At 39.3% G+C, this 27,710-nt stretch overlaps 1 protein-coding gene across 5 annotated transcripts in view; it reads right to left on the bottom strand.

Annotated features, from left to right (window-relative positions):
- LOC113143974 (adhesion G protein-coupled receptor L3) overlaps nucleotides 1–27,710 on the bottom strand; it is a 183,946-nt gene that overhangs the window by 112,211 nt on the left and 44,025 nt on the right. For all 5 annotated transcript variants that reach the window (XM_033325711.1, XM_033325710.1, XM_026329614.1 and 2 more), the window contains exons 3-4: nucleotides 20,891–21,110; nucleotides 2,734–2,947 (exon numbers count right to left, since the gene is read on the bottom strand). In XM_033325711.1, the coding sequence (XP_033181602.1) occupies nucleotides 2,734–2,947; nucleotides 20,891–20,945 (269 nt within the window). In that variant the 5' untranslated portion in view covers nucleotides 20,946–21,110. The remainder of the gene's footprint in view (nucleotides 1–2,733; nucleotides 2,948–20,890; nucleotides 21,111–27,710) is intronic.

Raw genomic sequence — 27,710 nt, forward strand, 5'->3', positions numbered from 1 at the left:
AGCTGCCTAAATGTGTATTGACAATTTGCAAGAGCTGGTGACATGGCTGGGCATTGGCCGGTGATGGATGCGAGCCTGGCACACAGACTAAGCCGGCAGCAGCGTGTCTCATCTTCAGACGGGATGTGAATGCTAACCACCAGGCCTGCCAGTCACCACGACTTAACTGGTGCCAGCATGAGAGGCAGGTGATATGCAGGACAGATGGGGAAAGGGGCAGAGTCCCACAATAGGAAAATACTGTAAATGCAATCACAGGCCTGCTAATTGGATTTGTACTATATTACGGTAGCGCTCACATTACTACACCCCAGCTAGTTTACCGTTTTATCTTATTTATAATTAAAGTGGGAGTAAACAGAATACATTAAAAAGATGTATATTAGCTACATGTATTGTTTGTATATTTGTATTATGTTATTTTAAACACAGTTTGAATACAAGAAAACAACATTAATATTATAAATATATTAATACTTGTTTTTCAATGAACATCCAAGAGCTGACTTCACCATTATTTACATTGTATTTCTTTTGTTTGATTTCTTTGTGGCAATGAGTAGCGCCTCCATTTCTATACAGAAACGCTGCCAAGGCTTGCGGTAGTTGAAAATGTATGTAAATTCACCACCACAAAGAACAAAAGCATCAATGAATCTTTTTATTATCTAGCTTTTGTTTTCCATAATGCACAACACATGCTTCCAGACATTAAAGGTGTAATCAAACAACTACTGGAAACCACAATTATTAGGGAAATCAGCTTACTGCAAACCACTTAACTGTTTTAATTACAATATTACATCATTTGCATTGTTTCCAGTGATTGGATTATAGTGAACATGTAAACATACTGCATGGTGAACAGAAGGGGAAAGGAGACCGGTAAGTATGAGATACACAAAAAGATCCACTTAAAATATCAATGATCATTAAAAAAACTAATATATCAAGTCAAATCTTTGTGCCCTGGATTTAACCTTTGACCTGCTTGTTTATGTTTTGTTCTCTTTTTTTTTTAACCCTAATGAGCTTAGCTCCAGGTGCCTAGCAACAGTTCTGTCAGCTCTACAATGAAATAGTCGGGGGTGGCATTTGTTTATTGTGCATGCACGTGTCGCTATAGCCACAAATATCATTGAATCCTCTCACCCTGTCCTTCCCTCCTCAGCCATTCTCAATTCACACCACCCACACCTTTCATCCACTTAGCAATTTCCTCTCCCAGGACAAAGTGCTCTGGATCTGAAGCAGGTTGCAGTTATCTTTAAGCATCTGAAACACCCCAGGTAGCAAAGAGATGCTAAAAAGACTTTGCTTTTCCCTGATACTTCATGTTTTGTGTTCTTGACAGTAAATGGACCCGTTGATTCATTCCTGCAGGGATTTTTAGTCTGAGTGGGCAGCTGGAGAAAAAGGGAGCTACAGGGTGCATCAATTATCTGACAACATGCTTCAAACTACCTTTTTTTTTTTTTACCATCAGCTGCTTTTCACACAGCTGATTATCTGAACTCTACAGAACCAAACTAAAAAGCTAGGAGCAATTGTTTGACACAGCCCAACAATCCATTTGTATTTTCAAAAGGATACGTCTAATGTGGAACTAATGCATTGGAAATAAAAATAAATGGACATACGTTAAGCTTTGGGGATATAAAGAGGTAGACAAATGTTAACGCAGAGCAGCAAAGAGTATCCATGCTTAGAATGATCTCCACAGGAAGAGTCTTCATTTTGCTCTAAGTGCTGCAATAAGTCAAGAGAAAAGCAAAGATGGGCCACATATATTCACTCCACGCTTGCCTAGAGCTCTACATTTTCTTAAATTCAGACTATTTGGTTAAAACTGAAACTTGTATAAATTACCTTAATGTTGGCAATCAATTACACTGCAAAAGCCAAAGCACAGTAACTACAGTCTGTCTACCTTGACAAATAGAGCTCCACATCCCATTTTCTGCACAACAGGGTCATAAGTCTGAAAACAAAACTCACATTTGGCAGCAAAGCTCATCAGGCACATTTTTATTTTGACAAATAACATCTAATCTATTCATATGACTTCCAATGAACACTGATTTGTGGGATGCGAAATTTATGGCTGGTGTAGATCAGCAGCCAGGTATGGTAAGGTGGGGCGTTTCCAACATCCTGACCCAATTAATCCACAGCAGAGACAGGTTACTAAACCACATACCTACTCCAGAGGAAGGTTTTCGTTTTCCAAAAACAATAGCAACTTTGGGAATTCAATCTATGTTTTATATGTTTAAAAAAAAAAATCTTAAATCACAATACAAACCACTGTGTGTGTTCTACATTTTAAAACCAAATTACCATGTTTCATGCAGAAAATCATGCCTCGAGGAGAATTTCTTTTAATTATGTCAGTAGACCTCAGTTGTAAATTTCAGCATGTCTCTCTGATTGTGTTTAAGATTTTTTTTTTTTAACAAACAGCTACTCAAGTCAATTACATAGGAGCATGAAACAAATTTTGCTTTTGAGTGCACGTACTACTACATGTACATATATTTATATTCTAATTCTGAATGAGAACCCTAACAGCTTGTTTTTATTATTGGTTGTCATCCTCAAAGTTTTGTAATTCATTTTAAGGAAATGACTTCAGTTCATTTTGACATTAAACTCTCCAAAACGTCCAATGACGAAAGAGTAAATGGTTGAATATCACTTACATTTAAAAATTCAAATGGCACCTGTCCTTACCTTTGAGACATGATCTTATATGCATCTGGCAGGTAACACCTCGTGTTCTCCATCTGAGCTGGGTCTGCGTCACAGATCTTGTCATCGGTGCGACCATAGTTGGCGCTCTCGATCATGATGACATCCGTGCCCGGGCAGCGCAGCTCGATGGGGTAACTCTCGCACGACAGCTCTCTCCTCACCACCGCCATGGGGATGGGTGCTCGACTGAAGGCTGCAGAGGAAAACAGAATGTAAGCATTGATTGTATTTGTGATTCATTTCGTTTCTACTTTGGCCAAAGGATTTCCACATTTAAGCATGAAAACAACTTCACCCTGGAGTTAAGGTTAGTTCACAGCTGAATAACAAAATCTGTATAATCTCCCAGGAAAATATCAGAACAGATAGGACCTGTAATCAAAAGGTCTGACACAGAGACATATGAGAAGGGGTCGTCCCCCCGGTCTAGAGAGTGTGGGTGTAGCAGAAGCTGGTTGTTTGGAGTGGGAGGAAGAGAAATACTGCAGGGGCCCTTGAGAGGCCAGGAGTTGTGGAAAGATAGAGTGCACGACTGACATAGATCAAACATAAGGAAATAGACACGGCGTTTGCATTGTGAGAAAATAATTTCATTACATGGTCATTCAACTGAGAAATTAGAAACAGAGAGAAAGAAACCACAGCACCGTGTGTCATGTAAATTGTTACCATATCCCTCCAAACTAGAATCTATAAATAAGTGCTTCATTCTTTGTATTTTAAGGTGACACAGTGAGCCTCACTTAAGCTACACACAGGCAGGAAGCAGGGGGTCAAAAGGTGCTTGTTGCTTCGAGCCAAAGCTGAGAGTCTGTCTGGCAAAATTCTGCTATTTACTGCAGAGCCAAAACGGGCAGGAGGACTAGTGGGACCGAGCGGCGGCGGTCCTAAGGTTGCTGTTTTCCCTCTCCTTGACACAGGCGCACGCACACACACACCCACGCACGTCTGTGGAGGCTCACGCTCATGCATGACCAGGCATGTGCACAGCAGACTGGAGGAGTTCTGTGTTTACAGTGAGAATAAAAAATGAGCGAGAAATGCAAACAGTGGTCTGAGTGACTGTAGGAGGACAGTGGCAGTTACAGATTTTTATAAACATACTTTCAGACAAGTCTGAGCTGCAAGAGCCAGCCCTGCATCAGGAACAACAGACAGAGAAAGACACAAAAATAGGGCTAGACCATATAAACTTATAAAGTTTGACTGACAAATGTTTGCCTTGACCTAATTATGACAGAAATACACATATATACACAAATAAATGCAATATATACAAAGTTTTTTTTTGGAAATATATATTAAAAATTCATGATACACATCATACAGACTTAGATATTACACTGCATTTTTTCCCAAAAAGCACCACTTCCAATCTTTACCTGAAAATTAAAAACAACAACCAAAAAAAAAAACAATAAGCCATACACAAAGTAAAACAACAAAAAAAGCCCCTCATTATTGTGCCATTTCATTTTGTCTCATAAATCACTCAAACCCCAACAGTAAAGTGAACATGCCATTGAAACATGACACACTAGAATAATTGTATTCCATTTGGTGATGAAAGCCATCAATTACCTTCCTCTTAATGGTAAGCTTTATTCCGCCCCCTAAAAAGTACTGGTCTGGATCACACCAAACTTTGTTGAAATTGACAATGGCAGAGGAAAAGGGATAACATAGGTTGGCTTTGGCAGGTGCACTTAGAATAATGACAAAAGAGTAATTGACGGAATGAAAAAGAGCAATCTAGCTTTGCTTATTGATTCTTATGCTTTTGTGCATGGTTTCTTTTCTTTGAGAGCTACCACCCGATGTGGAGAAACACAAAAGCTGTATCCTATTTGAAGATTATATTATATATACAAGGATATATTATGCACCTGATTAATTTGATCTCTATTATTTGCTATGAAATCAAGAAGCTTAGAATGATTCTCTTAAGCTTTGTAACCCTGTAAAGGCAAGGGCTCAGTTCATGCCAGCACCCCCAAAAAAAAGCATTAATGAAATATCAGGGAGCAGTGAGCACAACCCTGTCAACATGGACACCAGCAATCCCCTAATGTAAGCAAGTAAATGCATGCCAGTGATGTCTCGGATTACCCAGCTAGTCAACAACTGTGGTGTAATTACATTTGTGCCCGGAGGCGGTGACTGATAGGGCTCATATTCCTCGGGTGCCAGAGCCAACATCCTGGCCCACTTGCACATATCTCTGTCTACCTGCACACATCATTGACAGAGATATCAGAAATCAAAATAGTCATATTGAAAGCCCATCCTCTTATCTAGGTTCCCATGTTCCGTTCGCTTCATCTCACTTCCTCCTTCTCCAGCTAAGACTTCAGAGAAGTATTTATATGCAGTGCATCTCTCTATTTTCTCCACTGCAGATTCTCCCTGGATAATTCCTCTGAGAAGTGCACTGCTGAATACGGTGGGGGGGCAGTTTGGGTAAGGGAAGCTGCAAGGGTCAAGCTGCATACTTCCATTACTTTCATGCCACAGTGCAGTGTTTCTAATCATGATGCTTGAAAATGACATAACTTACAAATGAATATTTCAAAAAATGCAATTACTCAACAAAAAGGGCAACAGAAAGGTCAGAGAGAAAAATGGTCAATTGGAAAATGTCGCTCCCCCGCAGAGCTTTTAAAAATTAACCTGATGGGGAAATGCTTTGGATTTGGATTGTGGGGTTTTTTTTTATTAGCAATACTGAGTAAGAAGGGAGAAATTTTACTGTTTAAAAATCAAGCTTATTCTTGGGTCATTGACGTGAAGTCCAGACCACATTACCTCCTCTGAACCACTGGGCACTGAAGTGCAGACAGAGCATAGTAACAATGACATTTAAAAGTCATTAGTAACAAAACAGGAGCCTTAGGGGGCTTGTTTTTCATTTCCTCTCCCAAGAAAATGTGTCAAGGAGAAGGAGTTAAGGTCAACCACCACACACAATTACAATGAGCCCAACTAAATGAGCCACCATCACTTGGATAAACAGATATAGGGGACACGTTACAGCTCACAAAATGAGAAACAAAGTTTAAGCATTTTTAGTTTTCAAGTGTATAAGTGTGGACATGGTAGACAATTTCTCAATAAATAATAATGCTCTCTACAATTCAGTAGAGCCAGGCAAAGTGCCAAATACTTTTCGCAGTAAAAGAAAAAAAAAAAAAAAAAACGCGTGTGTGTGTGTGAGGGGGTGTTGCATTCAAATAAACTCTGACTTCATTGAACTAATGTAAGATAGATGGAAGAGAGTAGGAAAAAGCGAGAAAGCTGATTCAACAGATCAAATGTCTCTTTTTCTACCAACAATCCCTGCATGAGCACAGCCCCTGGAGCTAGTGATTAATTAGCGCATTAATCTGTATACCATTATTTGATTAGACCAATAGGAGCCTGTCACACCCACTTCCGAGTTTGCAACAAATGACATTTTCTGCAGAATAAAAATAAAATCACTTGGAAGATTACCTTGCAATGAGGGGTAGAAACCCTTGAACTCAGAAAAAAGTATAGCATATCCAATAAAAGCATGAGGGATTGTTTATCTTGAAGTGAGAAACAGTTCAGGCAAACTGCTCTCTCAAGTAAATTACGTTTACATGTGGCCTACGGCAAACTGAATCCCAAAGGCTTTTGCATGAAGTGCGAAACTATCCAGGAACTGAACAGGAGAACTTTGCAGATTAAGCATTAAGAAAACAGCATCCAAAAAACTATGTTTGTGACACTGAAGAAAATGTGAATTTGAGAATTGGAATGTATGCAATTAGTCTTCCTCACATTGCCAAAGCAGTCCAACAACTTCAGAAAGTTTTACAGCTGTAAAAATGAGCCTAAACACCCTTCCAACCCGTTTTATTGAAACACGTGCAGCTGAATGACAGATAACACCTCTGTAATGATGAATCCATGAGCCGACAACAGGAACGATCATGACCAACTTTTCAAATGGACTTGATGGCTTTTGACACTTTGACCAATGATGCTGCTAAGCACAATTAGCATTACTCATTGTGACAGGACCCAGATACCCATTCAACATGGCGAATGAACAAGCCATTTGTTTTCCTTCTACTTGCATTCACTGACACACATTTGAACACATTAATTGGCACCACACCATGCACTTGCAAATTCCAGCAGAGGGGAAAGACTGATGGGTTTTTTTTTTTTTTTTTTTTTTCCAGGGACGCAACGTGTAAATGTGAGTTTCAAACTGTCAGTCAAACTGCCCGTGATGCCTGGAGGGAAATTAGCTCTTCAGTGCTAACAAATCAGCTCAGAGGGAGGACCAGATATCGTGCAGTCATAATAAACTGCTGTACCTTATTGGATCATGGTCCTCACATGAAAAGAATATTTGATCTGTTTTTCTCTGAAAAGCTGCCTGCAGCCAGTCGTCATTACACAGTACAGGTGCACTGTTTTTTTTTTTTGCTTTCCTCTGTAACATGTTCTGGATACTGAAAAAGTAATAACTGTGAAAATGAATAAACTGGTCACTAATTGGAGGGGAAATCTGCAGAGCCCAGCAGCTTCCTTTCCATCTGTGATATACTTCCAGTAGACAGTTATCTCATGTTCGGTACACACAAGTAACAAATACAAGTACTTTGCCATCACTTCATAAAGGCTTGATTCACATACTCAGAACACAGCGGTGAAGTGTCTTTCCATCCAGCAAGCACTTCCATTTAATTAATCATTACTTCAATTCATTAAGTGCATAGCCATGGCAAGAAAAAAAAAAAAGGAAATGGGAAGCAAGTCTCCCATCAAGGTCTCATGTTAAAAACCACTTCGGTGTGCAAATTACAACATTAGTTTCTTAGGTCAAATCCACTCCAGCTTACAAGAAACCAGTGATTCTCTATGGTGTTATATGAGTAGTTTGTATTGTCGGTCAAATTAAATGGATTGTTGTAAAACTCCTTTGATTCAATGACACTTTTATATGATTTCAAAAATCTATATATTTTTTAGATTAATGATAATACTAAATCTCAGCAAGTGTTCCTTTCCCTGCGTATAAGCAGAGCAGAGCAGTGTGTGCTGCACTTGTTGTGGATGGTCCAGATTGAAGGTGAGACTGGGAGCAGGCAGCGGCTCCTGACAGCGAGCTGGGCTTTGCTCAGCTCCCGTCATGTCTGACAACGTTTCGCTATTTCCTCTCTTTCATTGCCTTCGCCCTCCCCCAGCTCATTCTCCCTCCTTCCTGTAATACAGCCACATATGCCGGCATCACTCAAGGGAACATCTCAGCCAAGACTAATGCACCTTGGCCTCCACCTAGTGAACGTGCCTCCTAGACTCAAATGAACACAATCCCTGTCACACAAACACACAGGAGCCACACACACACACAACTCCCTGAACAGGCATGATTCAACACGCCCCTATAGTAACATGTGCCCTTATAGTAATTGAGGTCAAAGAAAAGAAATAACAGGCTGATTTTTGTCGTGCGTTAGAGGGAAAGGGGTCTTTTCCTCACTCTTCTGTTAGCACACGACATCAGATAGAATTACCTAACACACACTGGAGGCGAGAGTTGGGCTAGGCTTAGTTAGTGTAGTGGACTGAGACAAACTGCACTGCAACCTGCCTAATCTGAACCTGGTTGTTCATTGTTCAGGCAAAGACTGAAAAAACTGCTGCACAAGGCTGGATATACTGACAGTAAGTGAACAAAACATGATATACAGTAGTTCATCCATGACAATTCTTAAAGCAGACCTCTGCATTCTGTGTTTTCTGAACTACAGCATCCCTGACAGGGTGTAGCACTGATTCAGATTTACATCGATCCTCTATAAGCGCCCTAAATCTGTCCTACAGGACAGTAAAAGCACCATCACAGGCCATTACAGAGGTCCCAAACTGCACATCTCAAAATAGTTCTTAATTCAGTACTTGAGTTCATATTTTTGTGAAAATACTAAAAGTAGCTTGGCTGGTCAGCACTAATACATTTTTTTTCTAATGGTTAATATACATACATTACAATATATATTATCTAAGATCTAGGAGGTGCAGCAAACTTTAGATAGCACTATTTCTGTGATCATTTCATTCATTGACCTAACAACCCTATGTGTTAGGAAGCCACAGAAAGTGATGACAGAACACCTAGAAAATACATTCTCATCTAATGAAGAGAAAACCAGGCAATGTGACTGTCTGAATTGATCCCCGGGGCTCTACTTATTATTGCTGTATTAATACTGCAACAGTGAGAGCAAATAGAGCTGAACTCCTGCACAAAAATGTTGTCCAGAAGGATAGCACCACACAGGCTCACATGACCGGGCCAATAATAAATCTTTACTTTAGCACAATATGATGATTATTTCTGCTGATTATGGTGATAGTTAAAAAATAAAGTGAATAAAAAAAAAAAAAAAGCACATAACCTAAGATGACCCCAATTAGCTGATGACAGCTAAATAAACCAAACACCACATCAACTGTACATGCAATAACAAGTAATTTTTTTCCAAGACTGATTACAAAAACACAAATATTCAACTTGAAACAGACAACAGTAGGAAAGGTAGTAACAATTTCCATAAAACAGTATATTGATTGTGGATAAAATCTTGAGATGAAATATCCTTTTGTATTTGCTGTGAAGGCTGCATCACAAACTTGAGGCTGTGAGCAGACAGGATGAGTGTTTTTCAATTCTTGCTTTCACTGCATCCTTGTTTGAACTTATTTGCATTTTCTTTCTCATACTCATGCAAGTGTAATTTTGACTGCAGTGTAAGGGGCAAAAAGCATGAATTAATACCAATGAAAGCTTGGTGGTATAATGCTTACTTACATAATGAAGAACAAGAAATTACTTAAATGACAAAGTTGAATATGATTTTACGCATATTCATCTGTTATGTTTTCAGTTTAAAGACATTACTTCAAATTTCTCAAATTATGTGTGGAGCCACATTCACAATATCAAGTATTGAACAAAGTAATATTTCAGACAATAATGTGGGTCCTATGCCTGATATTTTCACACAAGCTGTGGGTGATAAATCTATTTTAAGACATTGTGAAAGGGGCTGGGGTGCCACATATACCCAATATAATACAGTATGCATTGGCTAGGGGTGGGGTGTTTCTGTCTGCTGCATATACCTACAGTAAATGTACAAAACATAATATGCAGACCTCAATATTCTGTGTTTTCTGAGGTACAGCATCACTGACATGGTGTAGCACTGACTCAGACTTACATCAGTCCTCTCTTAGTGCCCTTGTCTGTCCTACAGGACAGTAAAAGCAACATCACAGGCCATTACAGTGGTCCCAAACTGCACATCCCTACAACTGAATGAGAAAATGAGCCTTTTTCAGCAGAGCCACCGTGGTTAAGGAGCTAACCGTATAGGTTTGAAAGAAGAACAGGAGCATGTGAGTGCAGGTGGATTTGTGAAAGAAAGAAAAAGAATCCAGAATATGTGGATAAAAAGAAGTTCTAAGGAGAAATAATATGGAAAAGGACACAGAGAGTGAGAAGTAATCTCATTCCCACATGCATCATTTCAATCCGGTACTGCTGAAAATTAGCTAAGGTGGCGAGACGCACAGCTTTAATGATCTTTGATCACATTTTCTTCAGTACTGAAAATGACAAGTATTAGATATGGCGTTATTGTGCAGAAACAATAAGAGATGAATATATAAGAAGCAACATGTTTACAGTGCTCATGCAACAAATCATCTGGCCTTAAAGCTTGACATGTGCCGCACAGGAATGTGACAACAGGAATAAGAAGCATGTAATAAAGAGGAATGTGAGGTTTTCAGCAAAACACTCCACACATGGTTTCACACATGAAGGTGTAGAGCTGTGATACATGATAGTGTATAATATTTGTGCTGGGCTTGCACCTCAAAATAAACTAATTTATCTGGCAAACCTCTCACTGGTAAGCAGAGAAGCTTCAGTGATCATATATATTAGTTTAACATTAAACTGCTGCAAATCTTGGCATGTTCTTGTAAAACATCTTTTCCAAACAGTCTGGTTCCTCAGCCATTAACGTTATCTGGTAAGCAGGTGAGTTGCTGCAATTTGTTGCTTAAAGATAGAGCAACAGAATTCCTAGTCCTTTGTCCTCGCTCCTTTATTTTCAGGCTTAAGGCCAAACCACTGCATGTGTTAGGTAGGCTTGCCACATACTATAATCTCAGAAATGCCATTTATTAGCACATAAAACATAAATACAATCTGAAATGATTGATTGATTTTTTTCCCCATATAGGTTCAGACATTTTTGACACATGCCAAGTATCTACAGTAAGCACAATGTCCATGTTCCAGAAGTACAAGAACCATATCAGTGGGATATAATTAGTTTAATTGAAAAAAAATATATGTGAAAACACAAAATAAGCTATTTGTTATGGATTTTTTTAAATGAGTAAATGCTTTAAGCTTTGGCAATACATTTCCCATCATGCCTTCTGTCAGTGGTTTCTAACCTGGGGGTGGGTACACAACATGAGCACAACACACAAGATGAATTTTTAGCAGTTCTGAGACAAATAACAGGATTAAAGTAGTAGAGAAAAACAGGAAAAAGGTCAAAGTATTGTTTTTAATCTAAATTTTGCTTTTCTGTAAAGCATTTCTACTTTGACAAAAATATTAAAAACAATATTCTCTCTCTGGAAAATCTCTGATAATTCATTTGTGCATTGCGTCACATTGTGCGTCTGTTTTATTTTAAAAGGGTCATGTGCTAGAACCTGGACTTTAGTTGACATCAACAGTAAACAGTGTAAAGTCTACTGTCCTGTCATGAAAGTCAGTAAGTGACCAGTAACCACTGGCTAATCAGTGCCACAGAAAGTCGTGCAAGATTAGCAGCTCGTGCTAATGGCTAATCTAAGTTAAAGTTACTGATTAAGAGGTTATAAAGAGAACCTCATAACTTTAACATAACTTTTGTAGGTGCACTGATTGTGTGATATGTGTGTAATTCATTTACATTCCAAGTGTACTAATTTACGACATGAAAAATGTGCCAAGAGCCTGGTTAACGGGTGGTCCCTGTGATCCTCTCAATGACCCCAATATAAAAAAAAGCCACCATTGTATGCACAGGGCTAACATGCGGCTGAGAAACATCTGCAGTGGGGCTATAAAAATGACATGCCATATTGTTGATGCTGTTGCCTGCTGTGGAATGACATCGCTCACTCTGCTTCTCCAGTTTCCGCCCTTTCCTCTGTCCATCCCACAGCAAAGAAAGGAGCGTATTATCACAGTGAAAAAGGATCTCTTTCTAACCCCCGCCCCCTCCCACCACCAGCAAATCAGGGGGCAGTGATCACGAAGGCATGGTGTGTATGTGCTGGCAAGTGTTAATATGTGTGCGGAAAGTGGGAGACATGAGGGACTGCACCATTGGGGAATGTGCACCTGCAATTTTTCTCATTTGACACAGCTGGTCTATTGTAGGGTTTCAGGCACTGGGAGTTTTCTGTGAAAGTTATAGCTCCTGCCGTGTATCCCCACCTCCCCAGAAAGGCATCTTCTCCATCTCACTTTAGAACAACCTATGTCAAGAATAAAGTGACTACACACAGTATCTTCTAAACATTTTGGCTTAACATAAGAAACGCATATCCACACATCTTCCCATCTGAGATATATGAGATATAAACAAAGCTGCAGATACACACGGGAAGTAAAACAAAGACAGCAGAGTAAAAAAAAATATCAGAAAACATGAACAAGGCTATGCTGAACACACAAATCTAACTGTATAATTTACTTGCTTCTGTATTTAAAAGATTTTAATGTCTTAATTTCAGTTTAAGGAGTAGCATGTAGAGTCGTATGATACTGTCAAACCAAAAATAAGGAATAACGAAGTAGGTCAAAGCTCAGAAATTGATTATATTCACACGTCCTAATAATAAATACAATGAACACAAAAGGCAGAGGTCTGAAAAAGCAGTTTTTGTTTTGTTGAAGATACAACCAACAATTACTGCAACAACAATCATCTAACTGCTGATTATTTCAGTTACTCCAGTAATCATTTTGTCAGTGAAATGCAACAAAAAAAAAAAGAAATTTCACAGTTTCTCACAGCACATGGCGATGTGTACCACCGTCCAACATCGTAAGATATTCAACGTAGTGTCATATATGACAAGGAAGAGCAGCAAATTATCACATTTGAGAAGCTGGACCCGGAGCGCAGACGGTGTTAACTGACTTTCACAATAAGCTGCCACTTCATTTTCTTTTTGTAACACTAATCAATTAACAGACTCTAGATTGATCACATTTTATAGATCAACTTCTTAGTTGAACCTTGGCTTTCTGCACGTTTGCCTATGAAAAGAGGGATTATTACTCACACACTGAACACTGACAGTTTCATGTCTAATTACAGTGCATTAGAGAATCACGCTTAACCGCTTAATTTATCTGATTATCTCACTGAATGTGGCCTCTTGCTGCATTCCCAGATCTTATCAATTACTTCCATGGATTCAATGTTATCATAACAGACGTAACTACAAAAATATGACCTAAGTTGTAATAAGCCAGAATTTTCTTTTAAGCAAAGATCCACAGGCTACTTTAGGGAGTACATTTGGCTGGGATATCAGTGATGCATGGCCTTAACGGAACACTCCTCCCATGGCTGACAGCTGCGGTGCAAGACTGAGGCCAAACTGTGACCCCCAAAGCCTTGATACTGTACATCTGCAGAGGGTGTGTGTGTGTGGGGGGGATTTCTGTATTCCTGTGTGTGGGAGTGGGAGGACTTGAGACACTGAAGATAAAGAGTGTGTGTGTGTGTGTGTGTGTGTGTGTGTGTGTGTGTGTCTGTGTGCCTTATGTGCAGTACATAAAATATATAAACTACAGTGTATTTTCCACCCTGTGAAACGCAGAGGAACTGTAAACTACTTGAGGCTGGCATCCTTCCAAACAACGAGGCCACACTGAAGAGCTACCATTACTCTGGTGGTATCCATTCCCCGCTCTCCTTGCTTTTATTTTATTGAGAGCACAATTAATAAGGAAATGGAACAGTTTCCCAAAGGAGGTTTGTTCCTTCACAATGGAAGCTTTCTTTTGTCAATGGCTGTATTGAATTCCTCTACAAGGCCACTGGGCCATACTGAGGGCCATCTCCAGTATCGCCCCACTTCCCCTGCACCATCACCTCTCTATCGCCCGCTCCCTCTCTCTCTTATCCTCAAGGTCTCATTGGGCTAATCTATGCCACAGTATCATTTGACCCCCCCCCCCCCCACATCCTTGCTCCAAATGCAGACCTTACAATACTTCATATTGATTCAAGGCCAAATCCCCACTGTTCATGCTTGGTTTACTCTGTGACAGAGCAGAAGAAACCGACAGCAGGGTCAGACGCTATCTTGCCATAATTACCCCGTTGAATCTGTAGTAAAGTTTAATTTGAGAAAAACGGTACAGTTTACTCCAAAAATCAAGTTCTACATCTTGCTCGTATTTACTGCTGCTACCACCACCATAAAGCCCCCCATCCTCTAACATGTATTTTCCTCTGCTAATGCCATGAGTTGCTCCTAGAACACTTGACAGTGACAAAACTTCTTCCACCGTACAATACAGCACAATAATGAATATTTACTGACTGAGAAAACAAGTTGCTGAGATGCTTTCACACAGAACACGGACTGCTTTCTTGTTCTGGTGGCAGGGTGCCATTATGTTGACTTTTTTATCAACAGAAAGTGCCAGTGAGCCAGGACAACTTTGTTGTTGTGTGACCATTTCACAACATAAGCTCCATACGTAGGCATCACCATGCTGTCAGAGAGCTTCTGCTGAAATAAGATCTGCATGTCTCATTTTTTATTCTTCTCTACATTTATGGCATATTTGACCACTTGCAACCGACCCCTAAGTCTTGCCTGAAACTGAATCTATGGCCTATTGTATTTACAGGGACATATGACCAAGCAGTACTCCTGAAAATACCACATTTCAGAGGGATGACACTAACCCAAAAACTGAGGTATTGTAAAGTTAATCTGCTTTAGGGACGAGGCCAAAAAGTTAAGGTAGTCTCAGTACCTGTTTACTGTTGTTTGTATGGGGGTGTTTCCAACACAGTATTTAAAATGAATCGCTTTATATCAGTGACTTTAATTTTAATTATCAAAAAATATAGAATTCTCATCACAGACAAAACAAATTGAGGGATATAAATAATTAAAATAATGTGTAGGAAATCACATTACTAGTTTATTTGTGGAGATGTAGACACATATTGAATTATCTGAGGAAGATATACACACATAATTTATAGACACACAGCCTCTCATCACCATAGACAGACATGCATAAAAGAAAATGTAAATATCTATGCATGTTTTTAGCAACATGCTGTTTAAACGCAGAGAATCTAATCTGAATAATTAGCAAAATGCACATAGTATGGCCTGGAGGCATGTATTATAATCGTGTACTGCTGCAGAAACAATTCATTATGTGGGTGGGGGAAGAGACAGCCTTGCCATGCTTCACTCACATCACTGTCATAACCTCACCCAGGATTGTGAAAGTGCTCTGATGGAGAGAAAGCTTAGGGGGGCAATCTTACAAAGCTAAGAGATTTGCATATACAGCAATGTTGTGTGTTACTTTGCACCATGTCTGCACAGTTCTATTGTGTCATCAGAATTCAATGTCACATGTGCAAATAGTTACAAGCATCTGAACCCATTCGCTTTATTTCACAAGCAAATGATAAAAAAAAGCATATGTTACTCCTGTAGATTTCAGTGTTGCTCAGGAAGGAAGAAAAAAAAGCAATTAATTTCACAAATTGACTAAAGCCTACTGTAAGTCTCTCTGTATGGTTTCTGTTTGCCCTTCATGCTCTTCACATTTCGCCCACAACCAGAATTATTATCTGACCCCTGTTGTTATGCAGTGTGGGAAACCCTGTGGTATCACACGCCCACCCTTTGCCCCATGAACTGGTCCATGGGGTTACTTAGCAATTCTCTCTCCTGCCTCTAGACACCGCAAACACATACATGTACTCCACACACACACACACACACACATTATGCAGCCTAATGTAAACTAACATCCACTGCCACTTGACCTTGCTGTCAATATCTGTCCTCATTAAACACCATTCAGCCGGATTCAAGCCCAGTTTAAATGGCATCATTCAGCGCTTACCAAATTAGGTCTCTGCAACCAGGCTGAGTGGATGGGCAGTCTAATTCATTTATTTGGAACATATACACAGGTCCCAGTAAGGACACCTATAAAACATGCAGAGGTATTTAACCCCACCCTACCATTCTTAATGTTGCCGCCATTCATTCCTCTCAGGTTGCAAGTTGTGACAGCAATTTGGCAATGTCAGGTAGTCACTACAGATGCAATGGGCAGCAAAGGCCATTTTTTTTTATTCCCCATATCAAGCAGGTATTGATTTTTCACTCATTATGGAAGAACATAAAAAGAGAAGCAGATTTCTGAGTGCCATGCCAAATGCCACACAAAATGTTACTGAGGATAATGAAAACTGAAAGCGAATACAAAGAAAGCCTGAGTTTAAATCAAGTATATTTACTTTAAATTCAAATTTAACAGTTCTGTTCAAATGAGGCTACATGTGCTGGTAAAATCTCACCTACTAAAACTGCAACACAAAAAAAAAACCTAAATGTATTCTGAAAAGACTAAGCTGGCGTCCAAATGACAGCTGTGGAGGCCATCCTTAGGGCAGGTATAAAAACAAAGTAATTTTTTCCATAACTGCAACACTATTATCTATTTTCAGGAAGCCTTGTGGGGCGTATGGGCAGAGCATAATCCACTCCCAGGAAAAACAGAAGCAAATAAAGTCTGTTAAACCTAAAGCATTTCATCAAAGCCATTTTCAAAGCAATCAAACTTAGATTTTATTGTCAAAAAAAAAAAAAAAAAACTTGCTCTGGCCTTGGATTAAAATCTGTGGATTTTTCGAAATCTGTCGCTAAAACAGTTTTTACTGCAGACTAAAGCAGACTCATGTTTATCATCACATCACTACATATGGTGGTTTAATTTCATGCCAGTACAAATCAAGTGCAGTGACCATGCACCAGGGACATAGTAATGTCACCGTGCACAAGCGGACGTTCCCTGCCTGTGCCTGTTTAGTGCTTTTGTGGCCTTGCACTGACATTTATTGCACCAATATGTGCAGCACACTTCACATTCCACGCTCTAGTTTGAGAGATGTTCTGCGTATTTTCAAACCTAAACTCACATGTATATGCCACATCCAGTGTGAAATGAGGCATTATAAACTAAATAAATATGTAAATGATGCTGGAAATAAGAGTTTGAAACCAATGTAGTGGTGTGAGAGACAGCACAGCCAGTCCACCACTTTGTCCCTGAGTAAAATATTTCTACAACTACTCGATAATTTGCCATAAAATCTTGTACAGGCATCTATGGTACCCAAAAGGTAAATACTAAAACTTTGGCATCTACAGGTCATATTTTCATCTTGTCCAGTACTTGCAACTAATGATATTCTGCAGCTAAAAGACCTTGACAGTGACTTGAAACTTGACCTAAAACATTTTAAAAGCGGTCGCGGTAACAACGAGACATTTGTTAAGTGATTGAAACGAGGCTGGTGTGTGGCTAACACCAGAAACCATTATTTGACCGATATGTGATTACTGTAAGTGCTTTGCTCAACAAGCATCTCACCAGTAGCCCTGAGTTAGGAATCACTTGGTGGATCATGCACAGCACTCAAAGTTTTCCCAGTTTTCTTGCCCCAATTCTGTAACTGCTCATTTTACACCTCAAAATATATATAGGATGTGTTTTCTTCAAAGTGAGAATTACACAACGCCTACAGTCATTAAATTCCTTCTTTGTTTACTTCACCAGAATGAAACAGCAAAATGTAATCAACTCCATACTTCACCTTAACAAGAGACACTTCTGAAAGTTTCTCACTTAGTCTAATGTTGCATTTAAATGCATATATAATTTACCCCTGCTCTGTATCTGCCACTGCAAATGAATGATTGACATCCACCCACTCCAAAGCCCACTTATTTGCAATGCTTCAAGAAGCATCTTGCAGTCAGAACAGCACAGTGCATGCCTCAATAGACTCTACAAAGGACTTTCTCCTACTTTGAAATATGAGCTCAAATAAATCATTTGTTTAATTAATTAAGCAAATTAGGCAAATCCAGGGATGCTTGGCGGATGGAGTTGGTGCCCTGGCACAAGGAGATTAATTAAGTGGATCGTGTACGGGAACAGGGAGACTGACGTTAGAGTTTAATGCTCTTATTTGTTCAGATACAGCTAACCATGCTGGTGCTAAATACCTCAATGTGAGCAACAGAGGGTGTTTGAAAGGTGAATGTTGGCTTGCATTCAACTTTGCGTAAGCTCTGCAAGACGGTAAAGGGATATTTGAATAAAACAAAGAGAACAGCAAAGCAACATCAGTAGTACATGTAAATGTTTTAGTCACTGTCTTTTTCTCATCCCGTTTTGTAGAATAGCCATTTTCTTGACAATATTTTGAGAGCTACATGCATATGCTGAACAGATGCGTCAGTTACACATCTGCCTCATTGTCTCATCCATCCCTCATTAAGTACCTACCCCGTGACCCCCAGCAGGATGATATCTGCTTCCAAGTTTGATGTATGTACTAGTATCTGACCATAAAATATGTGTCAGCCTTCACGCTTTTGTCTCATGGATTGGTCCATGAGCTGTCATCCATTACAGCGGCTATGTCTGTGATTCCACGGGCTGGTATTAAGTGGAATGAATATAAAATAATTCCTGGAGCGTTCTGCATGCACAGAAACACATGATTAATGTGCTGCTCAGGCATGGCTGGAGCGTTTTGGCCATTGCTTTTCCATTGTTATTCACTGTTACCAAAACAATGACAAGGATGCATTTTACTTATTTTTCGACTCAGTGACAGCATCTGTGATGGAACTTTTTATTAATCTTGCAAGACTACACTGTGTAGTTCTTACACACACAAAGACAAGACATACACAAGAACACACAGAAAAGACACATTACTCCACCCACACACACCGACACCCATACCCATCGCTCTTTCAACTGTATTTTATCAGTTTTTTTTTTTTTTTGTATTTTTTTTTATCTTGCTGTTGTGACGCTTGTCCAGAAATATTGGTAATTTTCTTCAGACGAGTGTAAAATGTCAGACAGTTCGGGTATGTGATGACATACAAAATAAAGACAAAAAGGGCAGGACGTTCTGCTGCTTCAATTGCAGGCTCTTAGCTGATATGGTCTGTGCATTTTACTGCACATATGTTGTGATTATATGTGACACATCTGATGTGAATCAAGAAAACAATCCCAGTATTTCACTCTATTCATCTGTGCTCATGTGTTTATGTGCATGTCTTAGCCTGACTGTAGACAAAAGGGACCGTAGATCCCAAAGTAGGCCAGCATCCCCTGGAGACACATTTCTAACACTGTCAGGGAGAAACATGCACAATGATATTACAGTGCAGATTCTCACTTAAGCAACCCCAGCTGCAAAACAGTTCACTGACAACATCTGGCCTTGTCTGCTTATGGTGTCAAGACAGGGGTGGGGTTAAATCTTAATAAAACAGCCAAATTATTTACTTGGGATGTCAAGCACTTAATCTGGAGTTAAACCAGGGATAAAATACTTTAAAGATGATTCTTTAGTTACAGCCAATGGTTTGTCAGTTTGATGTCACCAATGGGATCAATAAATGATTGATTATTGAGGTATGGGTAACAAAGCAGAACATTTGGTTTAAAAGACTATTCCAGCCCATTTAGGGCAAATCACAGAAGCAAAGCTGCTGACCATTTTTTAAATGAGTGTATGGGGGGAAGGTTTATTGTCACACTTAGCTTTCAGCTGAATATCTGTATGTTTGTATTCTTCACTGTATGTATGTTTCAAAAATCTTCATTATAATGTTTTATGAATTTAAAAAAAAAAAAAAAAAAGATGCCAACAGTGACATCACAGTGCTATGTGGTGGATAATCTGCACAGAAATACTGATGATAAAAATTAGATGACACAGCTTTATTTTAATCTATTTCTACTTATTCACCGTATAAATGCAGATACTGATTAATCTGCAATTTTCTTAAAATAGCAGATAAAACTGGGCTGCCAATGTCTTGGCCTGGCTCTAGAATCCTGTCGCCACCAACCTCTGCAGATATCACAGCACAAAAACTATTCAATTAACTTCAAATCTCCTATTAATGGTTTTAGCCATATTAAATTAACATTTTTATGGGCCATTGCCCCACTCGCTACATCTAAATCCTAGATGATTGTGACCAACCAGCCCCATCCACACACAAACACATCCACAAACCAACCAGCCACCACTGTTGACTTGTTTTAATCTGAATTTAAATGACTTAATTTAGTTTGCCTCTGAAACAACCCTGCAGATGGCCAAAGAAAAGCGCTGCAAAACTGCAGCAGTTTGCTTTTACCAAGACGTGAGAAAAGAAAGGCCCTTGCAAATTAATCTTAAGATCTTAACGCTTGAAATGATAAAAGAAGCCTTTTTTTTTTCCTCCTGCTGCTCTATCACTATCACTATCCTAAACATACTCTGCACCACCTTGGCAGTGTTAATTATTCTTTGCAAGTAATTTCAGTTCACTTCCTATTGCCAGGAGAGCAAGAGACGAAGCCAGGAGAAAGAGGGACAGGTCTAAAAATAGACAGAAAATTAGAGATAGAAACAGGGAAAGCAAAAAAGTAAAGTGTATAAAATAAGTTTCACAGAGTTTAGGGAGCAAAAAACTGCTAATTAGCGAGTGAAGCTAGATAGACAGTGAAAACAAGACAGACAAAGTCAGAGGCTTTTTATTACAGTTGGCTGACAGAATCTGGCACTTGAATCGCAAACGGATAAAATTCTGATACTTTTTCAAACCATGCCAGTCACAAAATGTAAGGGGTATGTTTTGTGCCCACATCTGCCGGCCTATGCAGACAAACACAGACAAACACACACTTGCTCTAATGAGCCAAACTTACCCAGAGCGGCTGGTGTGAAGAGGCTGGCGAGGACTAGCAGGCGTGCGGTCCACATGGCCTCCTCCTCTTACCGCCCGCTGCTGAAGGTGCCAGTTGAGTTCAGTTCTTAGTCTTTTAGTGGCAAAAGCCCAAATCGGGTGCTTCCTTTATGGCACAGCTCCCTCCACTGTGCCACTCTTCCCACAAGTCTGTTGCACTTGTGCCAGATGCTGTCCAAAATCTGTCATAAAAAAAAAAAAAAGACAAAAACAAACAAAAAAACACATTAGCTTCAAAGAGGAATTTGAATGAATGATGTTGAGGATTTCGGCATGCTGGAAAACTTCTCCCTGGTGATTAAATCTTTAACAGGAACAATAGGAATGTGTCTTTTCCAGGAAGAAACACAACAGATGGATGCACCGTGGCTTTATCGTCTTTATGCACAGTCCTTATGGCTCTGTGGGTTTCAAGTTGTCATCAAGTGACACGGTGCAAGTTGTTCAATCTCCAGTCATCTGAACTCACACTGGGTGTGATCAACCAAACACCAAGACTGTGCAAACCACAAAATGTATTTCTGGATATTCTGTTGTTGTTTGCTCATCGAAGTGATAACTCCCCCACCTTACCAACAAATCACTCCCACAGAGACACAAGGAGTGAGCGATGAAGCACACCCCGTTTTGGCAGACTACTATGTGTGTGTACAGAGTATATGTAGCTTGTGTCTTGGTATGTGCATATGTGCTCCAGACCTTGTGTGTATTTCCCCCGATGGTAATTGACATGAGAAATGTGGCGTGTTTTCCTTTCCTGTGGGCATGTGCCATAACTTCACAGTTTGAGTTTTTGCACCTGTGAATGTACCGTAGCTGCACAGGATAAGAAACTACTACTGCGCTTGCAGGCTTCTCTCCAAACGTCCACCCAGCAAAACGTCTAACCAGATACACTCTGAAGAGATGAATGAGCCAGAGCAATCCTTGACCTCCTCTAATATCATGAGAGCCACGAATCTCATCACCAGTGAACTCCGGTGACTTCAGATGAAGTCATTGCTAATTAAAATAAAAGGAGTTGCAAACATCAAATGTGATTTACATGGTGTCGACTTGTAGCTGCTGTCAGATTTACAATTAGGATGTGTCATTACTCAAAAAAATTGTCAAACTGAAATCAAAACCACATTGAAAGTATGAAATGGAGAACACTGTTAGAGCACGATGAAAGTTTCCATCATCTATTTTGATTCTTAAGATGATCCCCATCAAACCCACACCACTATATTAAGGTTAAGTCTGCTTTAATGGTTATGACATCTGAACCCTCCATCAGATATGAGCTGCTGCAGAAATCTAATCTGCAAAATAATGCACACAATCCTCTGCACAAGTACTGTCTCTGCACATTAGGCACCGCATACTGCATTTAATATCGCTGGGCAATAATTCTATTGAGAGACACAAAACAGTTTTGTTAAATGCATCACATGGCACAACAGCTTCAGTATCTCACACCTTCATGCTTCTTTCTCCTCATACTTTCGACATCCATCCTTAATCTACCTCTTAATCCCAATTCAAATATCGTGGATTACAATAATCAGATGTTTTTGAGCAGATATTTATGGATTTAAGAAAAGGGACAGAAATCTATCATGAGTATCAGCATAAAAAAAAAAAACAAAAACAACATTTGGGCAACATCAAAAGGTCAAAAACTCTGTGTGCTTGTCAGCAAAGTCATGGCAGAAATCCATGAATGAACAACTGGGCTGAACCACATCTCCTGGATTAATTTCATACCTTAGATATACGTTATGGCAGGACTTTTAAAGACAGTAAAATAACCGTGAAACACTGTGTATTTGATCAAAGACATATCCTTGTGAGTAAACAGAGCTTTTAATAAAACACTCTGGCATCTGCAGCAGAGCTAAATTAAATATGACATCAAATCACATGCTGTGACTCCCTTGACAACAAAATACATTATTCCAGAAATAATCACATTCAAATACACCATTCAAGCGGTAAAAGGGATACAACATATACTTATATACACACAAACACACTGATCGCTATCACTGCTTTTTGTGGCAAGCTTGCATCCAAGCTGTCACGAAAAGCAGAAAGCAGGCAGTGAGTAGCAGGAGATAGAACAGTAGAAGACAATAAAAAAAATAAAAAAAATTGTAGTTCCCAGTGTGGATGTATCTGTTGTGTGTAAATGAGGGTCTGTGTGCTATATCTCACAGCATAACTGATAAAGCAGCAACAACTACTTCCACAGGTGTTACTTAGAAATTATCACAAAGTGAAAAACACTCCAGTATCACAGTTGTTAATTTGCTCTTACAAAAACGTGTGGGCTTGGGTACAGGAACAGCTTTCAACCGCCAAAAGAACACATCATAAAATACATATTTATGAGAAGGGCTTGGACCCAGTTCAAAAAAAGAGGCAAAAAAAAAAAAAAGGAAGGAGAAAACAGAGCAGTAGTCCGGTATTGCCAACTCGTCTTGTATTCCAGAAGGAGCCTTATGATACATTATGGTGCTGACGTTTCAAGGGTACTTGTTCTGAGGGGGATTTAGGATAACTCCCTTAGATAAGCTGGCCAACGTTTAGCAGGCCTAGAAGTGACTGCAGCGTCTGTTCTCAGCCACATCAAGGAGACTTCTTCATTACTGCCTTGCTGTTTGCTGCATAACAACTTTTTCTAATCAGTGTTGTTGTTTTTGTCATTTTGGTAATCATGGGTGTGCCAACGGGGCCCAGATGAAACTTGACAGTTTCAATTAATTGACTTTTCTATCTAGTTAAAGCAAAACACAGCTGATAATATAGACAGTTAAAGCAGTGGTTGGTGGGGGGTATGTTGTCTCGCAGCAATCTTTTGACTGGGGAAAAAAAAGACAAATGGCAGGCAAATAGTGTTAAGGGAAATGAAGCCTATTAGCTTGATTAAAGTTGGATCCAAAGGTAAGGCTGCATTCAAAGGGATTATGAATAATTCAGAGTAAAAATCCTAAAGAAAACACAAGTTTTAACAAATTTAAACAAGTTCATTATTCATCTGTGGCATTATTATTAACAACAAAAACACATTTCTGGAAAGCTGTTGAAGATGCCTGTGGTTGTACAAGATTTCAGTGTTAAAAGCTACAGAAGATGATATTTGGCGTTGCTGATTTATTACTGAACACCTCATGCTACCTTGACATTGTTAACACTCTCCTGCTCCTCTAAATAGTCTAACATTGGGTGAGAGTCAAATGTGTTAAGTTGCAATTAGGCATGCTGTGTGACTATGCTTTGCCAATGACACAACACCTGAAATCAAACTTTTCCCAGGGTGAAATGTTAGTCAAAAAGAAAATAATACACCTGAGTTTCTGGGATTTGGTTTGCATTACCTGTCATCACTATATATTGATTTTATTTCATCTAAGCCTCATCTTATCTTTCTTGTCTTTGTGAATGCCTTGGAAAAAAAGGTCTAACTTCTCTTACTTTCTTCAACCAAAGTAAAATTTTAAATTAAATTAAATTTTACTAAACTTTTAATATTTAAATACACTATAAACTATTAGTTTATATGAGTCACTGTCCCGATAGATAGATCAATAGATAGATGGATCGATCGACCTAATGTGAATGCCCTGCTGCACATCACCTAAGGGCATTTCTCCATCTGTCACTTCCTGACCTAAGGAAACCAAAGATGACTTCCCTTAGTCTAAAGGTGTTAAATATAGTAGTACTGCAACAAAGTGAAACCTGATCCTCAGCATTATCTGATGGGGGTATACTAAGTATGATGTTACTAGTCACGCTTGCTTGCCGTCCTACCTAACATCATGTAATGAAGTGGGATTCTGTTGCCAGGTTAAGTACCAAGTCTCAGGTTTTCAAATGTTTCATGTCCAGATGGTTATCACACCAGTGGGGAGGGTCTAGTGGTTTTTATGAGACACACAGCACATTCATGCAAATGAAGTGCTTCATATAAAATGAATATTAAGTATAATGTCAGCATACAGTTTGATTGAGGAGCACTCACTCGGAAATCTTAGAAGATGAGCTGAGATGATTAAAACTAAGATGATCCTTTCCTTCTACAGTTAAAGATGATTTTTTTCCACTTGGTTGCACTTTCGAACCTTGCTCTCGGCTTATAATTGAGTGGTGAGTTTTGTAATACCAAAGACAGGTGAAATCAGTCAAAATCATGCTTTTCTAATCTGTGTGAGAAACTGAACGTAAACGAGGGCTACTTTAAGACACAGTGAGACTCTGCTAAGCTTGACAATGTGACCCGCAGGGCATTCACTCTTAAAACTTTATTTCCACAAGGGACTCCAACACAGCTAACCAGCGACAGGCAGATAACAGCACTGACTTTAGCCTGCACAGTCTCTGAATGGTCCTATATGATAGGCTTGTTAAGTGTGACTGATGACTTGGATTAAATAATGGGACCATCCTTCCTCCTCTCTATGTTCACAAAGGCACTGCAACCCCTCCTGACAAACAAAACACTTGCCTCCTACAAGACAATAGAAGCACAAGCCATTAGAGGAATTTACTTGCACACATGGTAAAAAAAAAATTGCTACAAAAAAACAAAAATTACCATTACAAATATTTTACAGTGCACAGACATACAGTAGAGATAGTTTACATTTCTACAAGGGAAAGAAAGAAACATGCAAACGCACATATGGGCGAATAAATCTCCGCTTAAAGGCAGGGCAAATCTGCCTTTAGACAGTTCTCCATTATAATGCAAAGCTGGGATACTATCCATTTCCACATGTTCCTCCTTTCTATCCTCCCTCTCTTCTCTCTAAGCATATATTGCTTAATGCAGCACAAATGGATCTCAGATAAAGGAAGAAAGAGAGGAGGTGGTGGAGTAACAGGCAGGGCAGGAAAGGGAGAGGGATATACAAGCAAAAGTTGGGGAAATGAGGAATAGAAAAGATTGAGGGATGGAGGAAAAGGGAATGGGAGGACAGACAGAGGGAAAATCACAAAGATAAATGGGAAAGATGGACAAAAGGAATCCATGGATGAATACTAAAACAGGAAATAAGAGAGATGAAGATATACAAGACCCATGCAGTGTGAGTGAATCCAACCTATAGTCTTCACTTTAGCAGCTGTTGCTATAGTAGCTCAGGTGGGCAGGTTACCATGACAACATTACCTGTTGTCCATTAATCACCTACCAGGAACAATTGGCATGCTGTGCCTACAAATACTACAAATCATTGTGTGATCTGGGCTGGATTTTGGAAGTGAGCTGGTAGGCAATGCATTACATGATTGCGGGGGATTAAACATTCATCCTGCTCATAGCAAAAACACACACTTTTTTTAATGGCCAGGTAACAATAGAAACAGACAGAAAACAGTAAAACGATTTAAAACACTTTGACCTCAAAAGTAATTCTATGCCCTGTATGGATTTCTCTTCAGACAGCAGCATCAATATATTGGTGATGTTTTATGCTGATAACAGCTATTCTCTAGGATACAGGTTGACAGTATTGACAAGGTTATAGGTATGATAGATTTGTGGTGAAAATACACAACCTTATCTATGAAGTCAATGTCTTTACATTATTTTTAGCCAGGTTCGCAGTGTGGCTGTTGGAATAACAACATAAATTTCAGATAGTAATGGATGGATTGCAATTCAATTTAGCAACAGAAACTCATGGTGCCTACAGGATAAATCTCAGATTGTTTAAACTGAAATGCTTTAACAATTATTGTATAGATTTCTATAAAATTTGGTACAAATATTTACACCCCCACTGGCATGGACTGTGATAATTTTAGCAATCCCATGACTTTTAATTTAGTGCTATCATCAGGGCAATCAATATTTCAGTTTTCACCTGTTAATTGAAATGACTTTCCAGAAGTGCACCTTTGGTTTAGTGCTAATTAGCACACCTTATCATGCTACAATGCTAGTCCAAGATGATAAACATGGTAAACATTACACCTGAAAAATACAAACATGCTAGATTTGCTACTTGCACTTACCTCAAAGCAACATAATGAATAATTACAAATAAAATCACAGCCTCGTAGAGCTGATCTCATGGCTGTACGGTTCTGTCTGAATACAGCTGATGATTGGTTAAAAAAAAATGGTATGATCATCCATGCGATACAAAACCACTGCTGTTTCTAAAACAGGCAACATATGGTCAGAGGACAGTTGCAAAGCACAAAGAGCACTGGGACTATGAGTTGCACAGCTTACAGGCAGCATTCAGACCACACCCTCCTACACGTGAAACAAAGCAGAACAAAGTAAAATTTTTAATTGCTGCTCTCATTTTTCACTATAGCCAGAACTCAGCTGAGCCATGTTTGGAGGGCATAAAACACATTCACTAATTTTCTTTTAATTTGGATTTGTATTTTTCAGGTCTCACTTCCCCTGAATTTCACATTCCCTCTAACTGCATTTGCATAATATTCCAATAGACACTTCATTCATCTGGTAGATTTGAGAGGAAAGAAAACACACACACGCATGCACGCACGCACGTGCACAAACACACACACACACAGCAATTTCAGCTCAGCATCTGAATCAGGGCTACAGCAAATTCCAATGTCAATAATGCTGATCTCAATGGCGCATGTGTTTCAATATCATTATCTGATGCTGAGCCAAGTGCACCGAATATAATGAAATCTTAAAACATGAATTGCATATCATCCATGGCTAGGCAAATGTGATGCATATTTTCAACACATTACGTATCATGCTGCATGCACCCAGTGCAGACTTGATTACAATGTTAATT

This window comes from Mastacembelus armatus, chromosome 18 (genome assembly GCF_900324485.2).
Source record: "Mastacembelus armatus chromosome 18, fMasArm1.2, whole genome shotgun sequence".
In the NCBI taxonomy this organism is placed as follows: domain Eukaryota; kingdom Metazoa; phylum Chordata; class Actinopteri; order Synbranchiformes; family Mastacembelidae; genus Mastacembelus; species Mastacembelus armatus.